The following is a 12,216-nucleotide window of genomic DNA, read 5'->3' on the forward strand; positions in this document are numbered from 1 at the left end:
GCAGTCCGGCCCCTTAATGTCACACATCTGGTCCTTGAACAGGTTCCTGGTCAGTTTCATGGTAGATGCTCGTGGCGGCTCAATGCGAGGCAGCAGGCACAACGGTCTGCGTGTCATCATACCTCCACGGACCTGTGCGGCACCCACCCGGATCACCTGCCGCCTGGTGAAGCCGCAGAAGCTGACCAGCCCCCCTCCGCTCGTGGAGGGAGAGGGGCTGGCCAGCAGGATCATCTCCCTCGGTCCAGCAGGGATGCAGTTTCTGGGGTGAGGAAGAAAAACATCAATACGATCCATCGAGATTTGTTTTTGTTTGTTGTTGTTTTTTTTCCTGTAAATTAAAGCGACTCCAGGCTGCACAGAGGGAACATATCGAACGTGTATGAGATTACTTTAATGTTTTTAATTTCCTGTTAATTCAGGTTAGATACGATACTTTATTTTTTTTATTTTTTTTTTATTCATTGTTTATTTATTTTTCTGCAGATTAGACAGGAAGTGTTGAGAACTACTAGCCTCACGCGACATAAATAAAATAAATTATTTTATGACATAAATTTTATTACATGAATAAAATAATAAAATATTTTATTATTTTATTTTAAATTATTTTACCTCATAAATTTACATGTCATCCATCTTCATCCATCTTCATGTGCATTCGACTACATTTTGTTTGTGACATTCGGCCAATCAGTAACAAACAAGAAAAAAAAGATTTCATCAATAAATATAAACAGCAAACGAAAGAGAACAACACGCATTTAATTCAAAGAAAAAAATAAAATATTGGATTCAAGTAACGTGTTTGTACAACGTGTGTTGTGCGGCAGGCCCGTCATCGTAGAGATCCCTCACTTCGCCGCTCTCGGCCGCGGTGACCGGGAGCTTGTGGTGCTGAGGAGCGAGAACGGCTCGGTCTGGAAAGAACATCGCAATCGCTACGGCGACGAGGTTCTAGAAACAATCCTCAACGGGATGGATGAGGGTGAGTGAGACTTGGTCCAACATGTCTCTGAGGTTTGGTTTGTTTTTCCGCCTTCTGACCTTCCTCCTCTCGTGTCCTCCAGAGTTGGAAAGTCAAGAGGAGCTGGGGAAGAAGAGAATCCGTCGCATCATCTCCACCGACTTCCCCCTTTACTTTGCTGTTGTGTCGCGAGTCCAGCAGGAGAGCGACCTGATTGGACCAGAGGGCGGCTCGCTGACAAGTAAACTGGTGCCATTGGTCCAGGCCTCGTTCCCCGAGACGGCAGTCACCAAACGAGTCCGCCTGGGGCTGCAGGTGAGATGGGACGATGATGAGAAGGAAGGAGAAGAAAGACAGAATCGTTAATGCCTGTGTTGCCTGAAAAAAAAAAAAAAAAAGCATGATGGATGTATTGATCATGGACACACGATCATATCAGCACTTGAAATAGTTTTTCCACATATATTTTCTGTTGCTTTTTTAGTTTGCTCGCTATCTTTAAAGGACCTTTTTTTTTTTTGCATTTCACACAGTGCATGCACTTTGCATCTTCATCGACTGCTCATGCAGTGCTGATATGATATTGTCATGAGTGATTTCTTTCTTGTTTTAGACTTTTATTATGTTCATTGTCTTTTAAAAATGCTGACGACAGCAAACACAACTTAAAAAGAAGTACTGTGCATTATTGCGCTTGAGAGGAAACACTGTTGGTGATGATTTACGTACTAGCTGTTCCAATCATGATGCTCTGAAAAAAGGCTTTAAAGCTCCTGTGAGGAGTTTGTATTTGGTTATGAAACAGGCCGAAATGATGCAAACAAGATCAGGAAGACGACTGATGTTTAAATTACATCATTTTAAATGACCTTAAATGTCCCTGGGTTTTTAAATTGATTATCAGCTGTCGCAGAAATCAGCATTCTTTACATGTTCCACTGCAAAGATTTGACAGTAAGACGATTCGATTGACTCTTAAAATGAAAGCAGAAGGAGATTTTTTTCATCACACACTTTTGCACATACATCGAAAAGATGTGATGTACCACTTTGTCCACAGGAAGGCAACAAAAATCAATGTGAACCAGAAGTTGCTCACAGGAGCTTTAAGGTGACTCCCCACACTGAAAGTGGTGACGCGTGATATCTTCATAAATAAAGCTCGTTGTCAAAATATCATCTGTTGACGCTTCAGCTCCAAATTGTTTTAAGCGACATTTTTTACATCTTCAACTCACGCCTCTATACTTTATTCTTTACCCCAAATCTTGTTTCAAAACTCCAACTTAAAGGTCATATATGACGCAAAATACACATCATGTTTTTCTAACACTAACATGTGACCCCAGTCTGTCTACAAACCCCCCAATGATGAGATAAGTCCGTCCTCTCCGTCTTCTGCCTGCTCCACTTTTCAGAAAATGTGAGCTCAAACGGGCCGTTTGGAGAGTTTCCCTTCATGACATCACAAAGGGCAGTAGCCCCTCCCCCAGGTGGGTGACACTCCCACAGCTAGGTGTTTGTTCTGCCCTCTGAGTCTGCCTTCTCACCGTAAACAACAGTGTTTATCAATAGGGAGAAAGCCTGAGCCCTTCCAGAGAGGGGGCGTGGTCAGACAGCTCATTTACATATTTAAAGCTACAGACACAGAAACAGCCTGTTCTGAGCAGGGCTGAAATAGAGGGGTTTATAGACATGATCAAATACAGGATCAGAGTGGATTTACAACAACACACTTCACACATGTTTTAAAGATCTGAGACGTATTTAAAGTGGTTGAAGAGGAGGATGATATGTGACCTTTAAGCAATAAAGATACTGTACGATTTATATGGACTGTTGTTACAGTTGACAGGGTTTCTTTAAAACAAAAAACAAAAAAAAAAAAAGCCTTAAATGTTATCTTCTGTCATTAACTTTGTAGTGGGTGTCTTTGTTATATATGCACGTTTGGCATGTTTGAGGGGTTACATTTATCCTTTGTGCACGTTTGTTTTTGTTTGTTTTGTTTTGTTTTTGTTTTTTGTTTTTATTTCCTGTAGATTTTATTCTTCTGGCTTCTGTGATGACGTTGGTTGTGATTTGAAGCATATAATGAGTTTTAGGTATCTTGTGGAGGCTTCAAACTTCTGCCAGAGTAAACCAAAATGGACCTCCTGCTAATTTTTTAAACGAGATGTTTAGAGTAATAAATGAATGTGTGAGCAGCTGATTATGTTCGGTCACATTTTAGCTGACTAATTATAAGTCAAATAGAATCTCTTTATATAAATCGATGTGAACTATTTTTATAACCATAGGAACATATAAGCTAACTCTAATGTGCTTTAGTCATGTGTAAGCCACGGTGCCTTTGTGAAACACTTCTGTACTAATGATTGTAAACGCTTCCTGTTAACACACTTTGTTACATTTTACAATAAAGAGAGTTATTAAGTCACACAGCCTCCTGGTGGTTAAGGTACTTTATTCATCGTGTACTCTTTCTCTCTCTCCATCTTTCATTTGTCCCTCTTGGTTTGCTGTCTGGTCCCGTCATCCGCCTCGCATGATTTATTTCTACCTGCCATCACACCGTGGTTAATTCATCTCCCCTGCACGCTCGTTTCTTTCCTTCTTTTGTCTCATTTCCACTTCATGAAACCCACGCTTGTGTTACCCGCCCCCCCTCCTCTCCTCCTCTCTCTCTCTCCATCATTTACTTTAATCTTCAGGCTCAGCCAGTTCCAGATGAGCTGGTTGCTAAGCTGCTGGGTAACCAGGCTAATTTTAGCCCCGTGGTCACGGTGGAGCCTCGGCGGCGCAAGTTCCACCGGCCCATCGGGCTGCGTATACCCCTGCCTCCGTCCTGGAAGGAGAGCCCCCGAGACTCTGGAGAGGGCGACACAACCAGTCTGCGCCTGCTCTGCTCTGTCATAGGTAGGAGGTGTGTGTGTGTGTGTGTGTGTGTGTGTGTGTGTGTGTGTTCAGGAGAGCTGATAATAAGAGCTATAATGAGGACGAATTGACATTAACCGGTTTTCCTTTATCCCGTCTGATTCCCAGGAGGCACTGCTCCGGCCCAGTGGGAAGACATCACTGGCACCACCAAGCTCATGTATGCCAACGACTGTGCCAGTTTCACAACCAACGTCTCGGCACGGTAAGTTAGGTTGGCGACACAGAATGTTTTCAGCAGAAAGAATTTAGAAATATAAGCATTTCTCTTTGTTGAGATCGTTTTACATGGTGAGCAAGAAAAGCTGTTCATGTGGGAGTGTGTTCATGAAGAAAGACGCAAACAGTATGTACAGAGAAAAGCCCCCCCACCTGGACCCCTGGTAACACTGCCCGACAAACGTTCATATATAAATAAAAAAAACACAGCATGGTTCGGGAGGTCAAAGAACACGGCGCCTACTTTTCTGATTGTCAAACTAATTTGAATTAATAATTAAAGCAGAAAGAAACAAGAAGAGAAAAAATATAAATGAAGCTCATAGATGAAGAAAAGAGGATCCAAACCTGAGCTGAAAATATTCAGCTAAATAATGAGAGGAAGTGACGCTTCCTCGGACACGGGGAGAAATCATTTCTGGAGATCCTTCAGGGAGTCGGATGCAGAGACCCGTCCCACCAGCTGCATTGATTGGAGCAGTTGATAACGCCAGAAATGATTCCAGCGAGTGGCTCAGCACTGTTTACATCAGACAGCTTTATACTCATTACTGTGATTACACGTCATTGTCTCCTCTCAGATTCTGGCTCGCCGACTGTCCTCGGACAGCCGAGGCCGTCTCCTTTGCCAACCTGCTGTACAGAGAGCTGTCGGCCGTTCCCTACATGGCCAAGTTTGTGGTGTTTGCAAAGATGAACGAGCTGCGCGAGGGCCGCCTGCGCTGCTACTGTATGACCGACGATAAGATGGATAAAACCCTGGAGCAGCACGAGAACTTCACCGAGGTGGCTCGCAGCAGAGACATAGAGGTCTGTTCAGAGTGTGAAAAAACCAGTAAGACCGCTGACACTGGAGGGAGTTTAACGCCTGTTTTTTTTACGCTGCAGGTGATGGAGGGAATGCCGCTTCACCTGGAGTGTTCAGGGAATCTGGTGCCGGTCAGGAAGGCGACCCAGCAGCCTCGCTGCTTCAGCTTCCAGGCCTTCAGAGATAACCGACTTCCTGTCTCTGTGAAGGTATCGTCATTTGGTCTCTGACAAATCCAACTCAAGTTTTGTCCGATCAGCTGATCGTTAACCAGTTCAAAAAGTTACATCAAGTGTGTGAGCAAACACAGTGGGAGGGATTAACTTCTTTTCAACGGGCAGAGACCTCGAGCAGAACCAGAAGCTGAAAATGCGACAGGTGCATAAATATGGTGCCTTGAAAGAGCAGTGTGAATAGGTCTCGTAGGTAAAACAAGCATGGCTGCTTTCTGGGAGCTTCACATTGTCGGAGAGTGTTTTGAGCTCTTTCAGATATGTTGTCTGTGTGTTCTCAGTTTCTACCTGTTACCAGCTCTGTCTCTGCTCTTCCTGTGTTTCAGGTAAGAGACAGCAGTAAAGAGCCCGCCGGATTTCTGTCTTTCCTGCGCAAGTCCACAAAGTACGAGGACAGCCAGCATGTGCTGTGTAACCTCAACATCACCATGCCTCCGTGTATCAAGGTATCGGCAGAGCTGGCGAAGTTTTAAATGCACAGTTACCGGACGCGTGCGGAGTGTTTTAAGACGACGGACTTCTTTGATTTGATTTGCAGATTATCGGGAGTGAAGACCGAAGACGGACTCTGACTCCGCTGGCTTTGAGAGAAAGATACAGCGCGTTAAATGAGCCTGCCATGGGTAAGACGATCCAGTTCTTCCACTTGTAATCACATTTCACATCAGCCCGAGTGAGCGAGACGTTAACGCCAGCAGTGTGCGCTCTGTTTTCTTTGCAGCGTCGATGAGTGCCATGGAGAGGACGGAGCTGAAGATGGCTGTGATTGCAGAGCAGTTGGGACTGAGCTGGGCCGGTAGGCGAACAGAAAACATGTGCTGTAAACCGACCATGTTTACCTTATGTCTGACAAGCTTGTCGAGCTCGCCGCTGATTACACAAAGTTAGAACACGGCCACGAGCCAACCAGACTAATTATACGGCTGTTTTGCTGCCAAACACCGGAGCTGTTTGATTGACTTTTCAGCCTGGAGTGGGCGGAGCTCCTGTTTAAGTCCATCTCCAAAATTAGACTGAACACTGTGACAGCATGATGCTAATGTTTTCTGACAGAGCTGATTTTTATTTAATTATACGGTTTTATTTGGACGTTTTTCACATCAGACTCTTTTTAGCCACAGCTAAGGTGCCGAAATTAGACCCACCCACTATAAACAAACAAATACATGAAAAAAATAATAATTAATAATAATGTATATATATATATATATATAAATGAGAGACTCCTACAGAGAAGATTTTATCTGAATTAACCCTTTTATAGGGTTCATTCAAAAATGTATAGGGTTCAAAAATTCAACATCAGAGTGTTATTGGAGGACATAACAGAAATTTATTTCTGTAAAAAAAACAAATAATAATTTCATTGAGAAAAATAAACATTGATGAAGGTACCATATTTGGTTCAAATGCCACAATGGCAGAATCAGCTACATAGGGTGATCTCTTCTGATTGGCTGAGTGAGGATCGTGTGCTTCTCGACCTTGATGAGGTGCAGAAGGGCGGCCATATGTAATGTGTAGGGAAATTACCAAAAATAGTCACTTGCCCGATAAAGGGTTAACTGAGTATGTCTGTGAACATTTGTAGTTTTTTCATTCTTTGTTTTATGATTCCTCTTCTTTGCTTCTATCCCTCCGAGCTGTCAGCTTCCTATGGTCGTTTGTAAATCATTAAAGGTCACATATTGTGTAATATATTTTGATTGAGCTGATTGTTAGATGTAAAAGGTTTGCTTTTCCAGCTTCATAAATGAAAAAGAACACCTTGAGGGAGAGGGGGGGGAATGTTTGGATTTTGTCTACATGTCCTGTCTGACTCATCTCTGAACAGAGTTGGCCCGAGAGCTGCAGCTCAGCGTGGACGACATCAATAAGATCCGAGTGGAGAATCCCAACTCGCTGCTGGAGCAGAGTTCTGCACTGCTCAACCTGTGGGCCACACGTGAGGGCAAGAGGGCCAAGAGTGAGTACGAGACATCGGAGCAGAGCCGAGCTCACACTGTCTTACACAAACAAAGATGCTTCAAATACCCACCTATGTATCGGGCCTGGTGTGTGAGAGAATTTTTGCCCTGCCCGGGAGATATCGCAGAGAGTGCTCATTTCAACCGCTCGTCTTTTTTCATCCGTCTGGTGTGCAGTGGAGAGCTTGTACGCAGCTCTGAAGAGTATCGACCGGATGGACATAGTCAACATGTTGGAGGGCCAGCCGCCTCAGACCGCGAGACAAGGGTCCCGTGATCTCAGCAGACGCCGACACAACGAGAGAGAACACCTCTCCCCTGGTATGACCAATGGTGAGTATTCTCCCCAAGAACAATCCCACAATGCAGCCCTCTTCCCGTCGTTCCTTTTGCCTTGATCCTGAGCCACCTTTCCAATAAACATGTTCCCCAGATTTCCCCCCCTGACGGCAAAGTGAAGTTTGTTCCCCTCTGAACTCTCTCTGTTTTCCCCAGGTTGTTATTCTTTATCCTCTGTGATGCTCTTGTGTATGAACACTGCCACAAACGTTTGCAGGAGTTTACCTTGGCCACATGCAGAGGGACTCAGGACACTCCTACTGTACGATAACCTCAATAGCACCTCTCTGTGATAGAAGTCACTGTGAAGCAAAGCGGAGCGCACGATGTTGCACTAAATCGTCAGAACCTAAATGAATAGCATTCGAGCAAAATACTAAATAGAAGTAAAGTAGGCTGGGAATCGGGATGTTTCCTGCTTCTTCTTTTTTTAACCATCGTCTCCAGTTAGTCGTTATCTTTTAGCCATCAGTTGACTCAATCAGCTTCTCCTCCTTTCGTCTTCATTAGACAGAGTCAGGTACTGCGAGCGCTGTGTTGCACTATAAAATAATATAATAACCTTTATTTACAGAGCAGCAAAATGAACTGGCAGGTCATAAAATCATATGCAAAGATTAAGAATCCTCCTTTTCAATGAGTTTAAACAAGTCTTCGAGCTCCTCAAAACATGTGTGTGAAGTGTGTTTCAGCCCTGCTCAGAACAGGCTGTTTCTGTGTCTGTAGCTTTAAATATGTAAATGAGCTGTGTCTGACCACGCCCCCTCTCTGGAAGGGTGTTCTCGGTGCTTTCTGGCTCCATGTCCTATTGTTTACGGTGAGAAGGCAGACTCAGAGGGCAGAACAAACACCTAGCTGTGGGAGTGTCACCCACCTGGGGGAGGGGCTACTGCCCTTTGTGATGTCATGAAGGGAACATTTCCAAACGGCCTGTTTGAGGACACATTTTATGAAAAGTGGAGCAGGCAGAAGACAGACTTGTAGTCAGACTAGCGACATACGTTATATTAGTGTTGGGAAACATGGTGAAGTGTATTTTGCATAATATGTGGCCTTTAAGACACAACATTTGGCAGCTTCTGAGAATTTTGTGAATAATTTTGCTTTAAGGGATACTCAGGATTAGGACACTTATATGTTATAGTTTTATATTGACATCATTTTTTGTGACTGAGACATTTTAAAAAAGATCAGATGATTTATTAATCCAGAAGAAAACTCTTGAATTAATGGAAAGACGTCAGAGTGAGGTGGCTGCCCAGGAACTGGCACCGCTAGCAGTATGGTGATCAGAGGCTCGCTCAACAACCGTTTAAAGAGTAAACTGGTCTGCACTGGGACTTGAACCGACGCCCAGACCCCCTGCAGCACATATGAATGATTTCCTGCACATTGAAACCACAACAGTTAGTGTGAGAGAAAAAAAACAAAAAAAACCTTCATGAGTGGCGGTCCTTAATGGAGGCGAACTGGAAATATAGTTCATGTAAAGGGAGCAGGAAACATCCTGACGGGCGGAGTTTGACCTGAAGTATCTCATAACATTTACAGTTTTTATCCTATTGTTCTGTGTGCTCGGGGAGTTAGACCAGCTACTTACAATTATTAAAATAGTTTTTGTCAACAGTTATTAACATTGTGATATTTTTGTCTATGAAACAACACACTGTCATACATGTTAGTCCACATAGATCATGATGTAAGTATAGCCTAGCTTTACCAAATGTCAGTCTTTTACTCCTTTTCCTCATGGTTTCCTTCACACATGCATATTCTACATCCTATTGCCTCCATTTTCACCTCTGGACTGGTGTGAGCTCCCTTCTTCCTGGACTCTTCTCTGCACCCAGAGCAGACAAAGAGTCCGTCCTGCAGGTGTCAGGTCCTGTTCTGTGAAAACTGGAGCAATACTCCAAGATGTAATAATGCATAAAGAAACCACCATGAGGGCCAAAGGGTGAAAAAAGGGAGACATTCAGATCACAGCTGCAGTGAATCTGATAACTGTGTATCAGTCTTGTCTGTCTTTCTGTCTGGCTACCTGCCTCCCAAAGGCCGTTCCTGCTTTGGTTTTCAGCGTAAGGTTGATGACGTTTTTGAATTTCTAGATATTTCATCCTCTGTGGGTGTCACAGTGACAGGTTTAAGAAGTTCACACCTGAAAGAAGCACACCCTAAAGGCACAGTGGGCAAGTGGAGGAACAAACCTGACTTTTTATTAGGCAATAAAAAAGAGTCAAGGAATAAAATGATCAGATAAAACAACAAACGTTACGAGCTAAAAATACATCAAAGGAAATCTGTAAATGTTGTAAACAGGCGGCAACCTTATTTTAATGTCTCTATTAATTGATGACTGGACGGTGGATGAGTCAGAAATCAAGGAGAGAGACAGTGGGGCATCATTGCAAGGTTGGAGGATCAGAGCCTTCACACCTGGGCTTGGCATTAACCACTGGGCTGCTGGCGCCTCACTGAGTATCATTTTTTACTTAGAAAAAAAAAAAAAAAAAAAGTAGAATGGCAACTAAAAGTTCACATAAGATTAAAACAGTTGACATAAGAGACATCCTGGTTCGAAGTTTTCTTTGGAGAGAGCCAAACTAGCTGTTCCAGTCTTTGTCCTGAGCTTCACTGTTCGCTTTACTTTTAGCTTCACTGTTAGCTTTACTTTTAGCTTCGCTGTTAGCTTCACTTTTAGCTTCACTTTGAGCTTCACTTTGAGCTTCACTGTTAGCTTTACTTTTAGCTTCACTTTTAGCTTCACTGTTAGCTTTACTTTTAACTTCACTGTTAGCTTCACTGTTAGCTTCATTGTTGGCTTTACTTTTAGCTTCACTTTTAGCTTCGCTGTTAGCTTCGCTGTTAGCTTCACTTTTAGCTTCACTTTGAGCTACACTGTTAGCTTTACTTTTAGCTTCACTTTTAGCTTCACTGTTAGCTTTACTTTTAACTTCACTGTTAGCTTCACTGTTAGCTTCGCTGTTAGCTATGAAGAGTACCTTCAGATTTACTGAAGAGTGGCATCAATAATCACATTTGATATTTACAGTAGGGTGGAGAAGAAGACCACCAGTACACCCAAAATGAATCTTCAAAGTCAGGTTCAGTCCTCCGTGTAAATTTAAACATAAAAATACAAACAAAATAGTTTTATAATCAGAAGAAATCCTTACTGCGGCCTCTTTCTGTTTTTGTCTAGCTTTGCCAGTTTTTTGTCTCTTGTTTTTAAAACTGTCTTTATCACTTTCCTTGTTAGTTTTAGTGCACCTTTATTGTAGGTAAGAAAAGGTTTTCTCCGGCACTTTCTCAGATTAGAGGGTGTAAATAAAACAGTTCATGTTGGATTAAGACCTCTTCTTTTTTTAGACTTGTGTAAATCTTCTCTGCCTGTGGTTGCATGGAGCGTAGTCTGAGTTTCTTTAGGGCTAATGTTGGTGCACTGAATGTCCTTTTGGGAGCCCTGTTTTCATTCCCTGTGAATCTGTCCCTCTCTCTGTGTTTCTCTGGACATGTCATCTGCAGCCTCGCCGTCCTCCTCTTACTCCTTCTCACTCCTCTCCGAACTCTGACCTCATGCAGACCTCATGTTGACCTCAGACCCACATCTTTATCTTTTTCTTTTTTTTTTCTTTTTTTGCGACTGGTCGTGCATTTTTTCTTTATTTTTTTGTGCTCTTGAAAACCCCACCTATTTTAAGTGTCCGCTCTGTGACCGATTCCCCTCACACAGACTGTGTACTCAGCACCCACTGGGAGGGGGGAGGTGACCCTCGCTCTCTATCGCTGTTTCTGTCTCTAAACCATCACCCTCTTTTATACTCCTCTCTGGCTGCCCTTCTTTTCTCTTTTATCTCTGACTGTCCTCCCCCTGTCTTCCCATCCTTTCTTCCCCTGCCCTCCCCGCCTGTCTGCATGCACGTACACGAGGCTGACATCAATGTCATCTCCTCGGCCTGTTTGCACCAAGGTTGTCAAAATGTGTCATGACTTCGACACTTTTCGATACCACGTTTTAAACAACACTAAAAGTACAGGAGCTTTAAAAAAAAAACTGCACATCTTCAGTCATATGTTTTACCAAAAGCTGCAAGGAGCAGAAGAGAGAGAGCACTGTTTAAATTGCACAAATCCGTTGGTCACTTTTGGATTTGTGCAATTGAGACAGTGTGCTTGAGTTTGCCAGCAAATTTTGGTATTTAAAAACAACATATAACCCAAGAGTGAGTGCCTTGAACTTCTATGTTTTTTTTGCAGAGGTATCCAAATAGACACAAATAGATTTATACGAGTATCAAATCTTTGTTTAAAACTCTGGTATCGTGACAACCCCTCGTTTGCATCGACACGCACCAGGATGCAGGGCGGTGGTTGCACTGGCTTGTGGGAGATGATGACGACTCAAACACTGCATCGGCTCCTAACTCTGCTTGACCGACACATGTTTACCTTTTGCACGGCATGCTGACCCGAGCACGAGTCTGCGGTTCGTCTCTGCTCCTCCACTGATCTGTCTCCGTGGGTTAAAAAAGGCCAGGACGTCTTTTTTTGGGAACTCTTGACTTGTGTTTGCTCCGTTCATGTATGAATGTTGTGGTTGTTTTGTATGTCACTGATTCTATGTACACTGTGTCCATGTGACAGATTACTTTGTGTGAATTATATGTTTCTGTGAGTGTCGTTCAGGGGTCATTTGATATCGACCCTCCCATTACAGTGTGTGCGTATTGTTATCGGTGTGAGCGT

At 43.3% G+C, this 12,216-nt stretch overlaps 1 protein-coding gene across 15 annotated transcripts in view; it reads left to right on the forward strand.

Moving 5' to 3' along the window:
- Nucleotides 1-12,216, forward strand: part of ank1a (ankyrin 1, erythrocytic a) — a 103,844-nt gene that overhangs the window by 76,513 nt on the left and 15,115 nt on the right. For all 15 annotated transcript variants that reach the window (XM_079369872.1, XM_079369879.1, XM_079369873.1 and 12 more), the window contains 12 exons: nt 43-267; nt 834-988; nt 1,071-1,282; nt 3,682-3,886; nt 4,013-4,109; nt 4,705-4,933; nt 5,012-5,140; nt 5,491-5,610; nt 5,703-5,787; nt 5,886-5,960; nt 6,999-7,130; nt 7,309-7,464. In XM_079369872.1, coding sequence (XP_079225998.1) covers nt 43-267; nt 834-988; nt 1,071-1,282; nt 3,682-3,886; nt 4,013-4,109; nt 4,705-4,933; nt 5,012-5,140; nt 5,491-5,610; nt 5,703-5,787; nt 5,886-5,960; nt 6,999-7,130; nt 7,309-7,464 — 1,820 coding nt within the window. The remainder of the gene's footprint in view (nt 1-42; nt 268-833; nt 989-1,070; nt 1,283-3,681; nt 3,887-4,012; nt 4,110-4,704; nt 4,934-5,011; nt 5,141-5,490; nt 5,611-5,702; nt 5,788-5,885; nt 5,961-6,998; nt 7,131-7,308; nt 7,465-12,216) is intronic.

Source organism: Symphodus melops (genome assembly GCF_947650265.1).
Source record: "Symphodus melops genome assembly, chromosome: 1".
Lineage (NCBI taxonomy): Eukaryota > Metazoa > Chordata > Actinopteri > Labriformes > Labridae > Symphodus > Symphodus melops.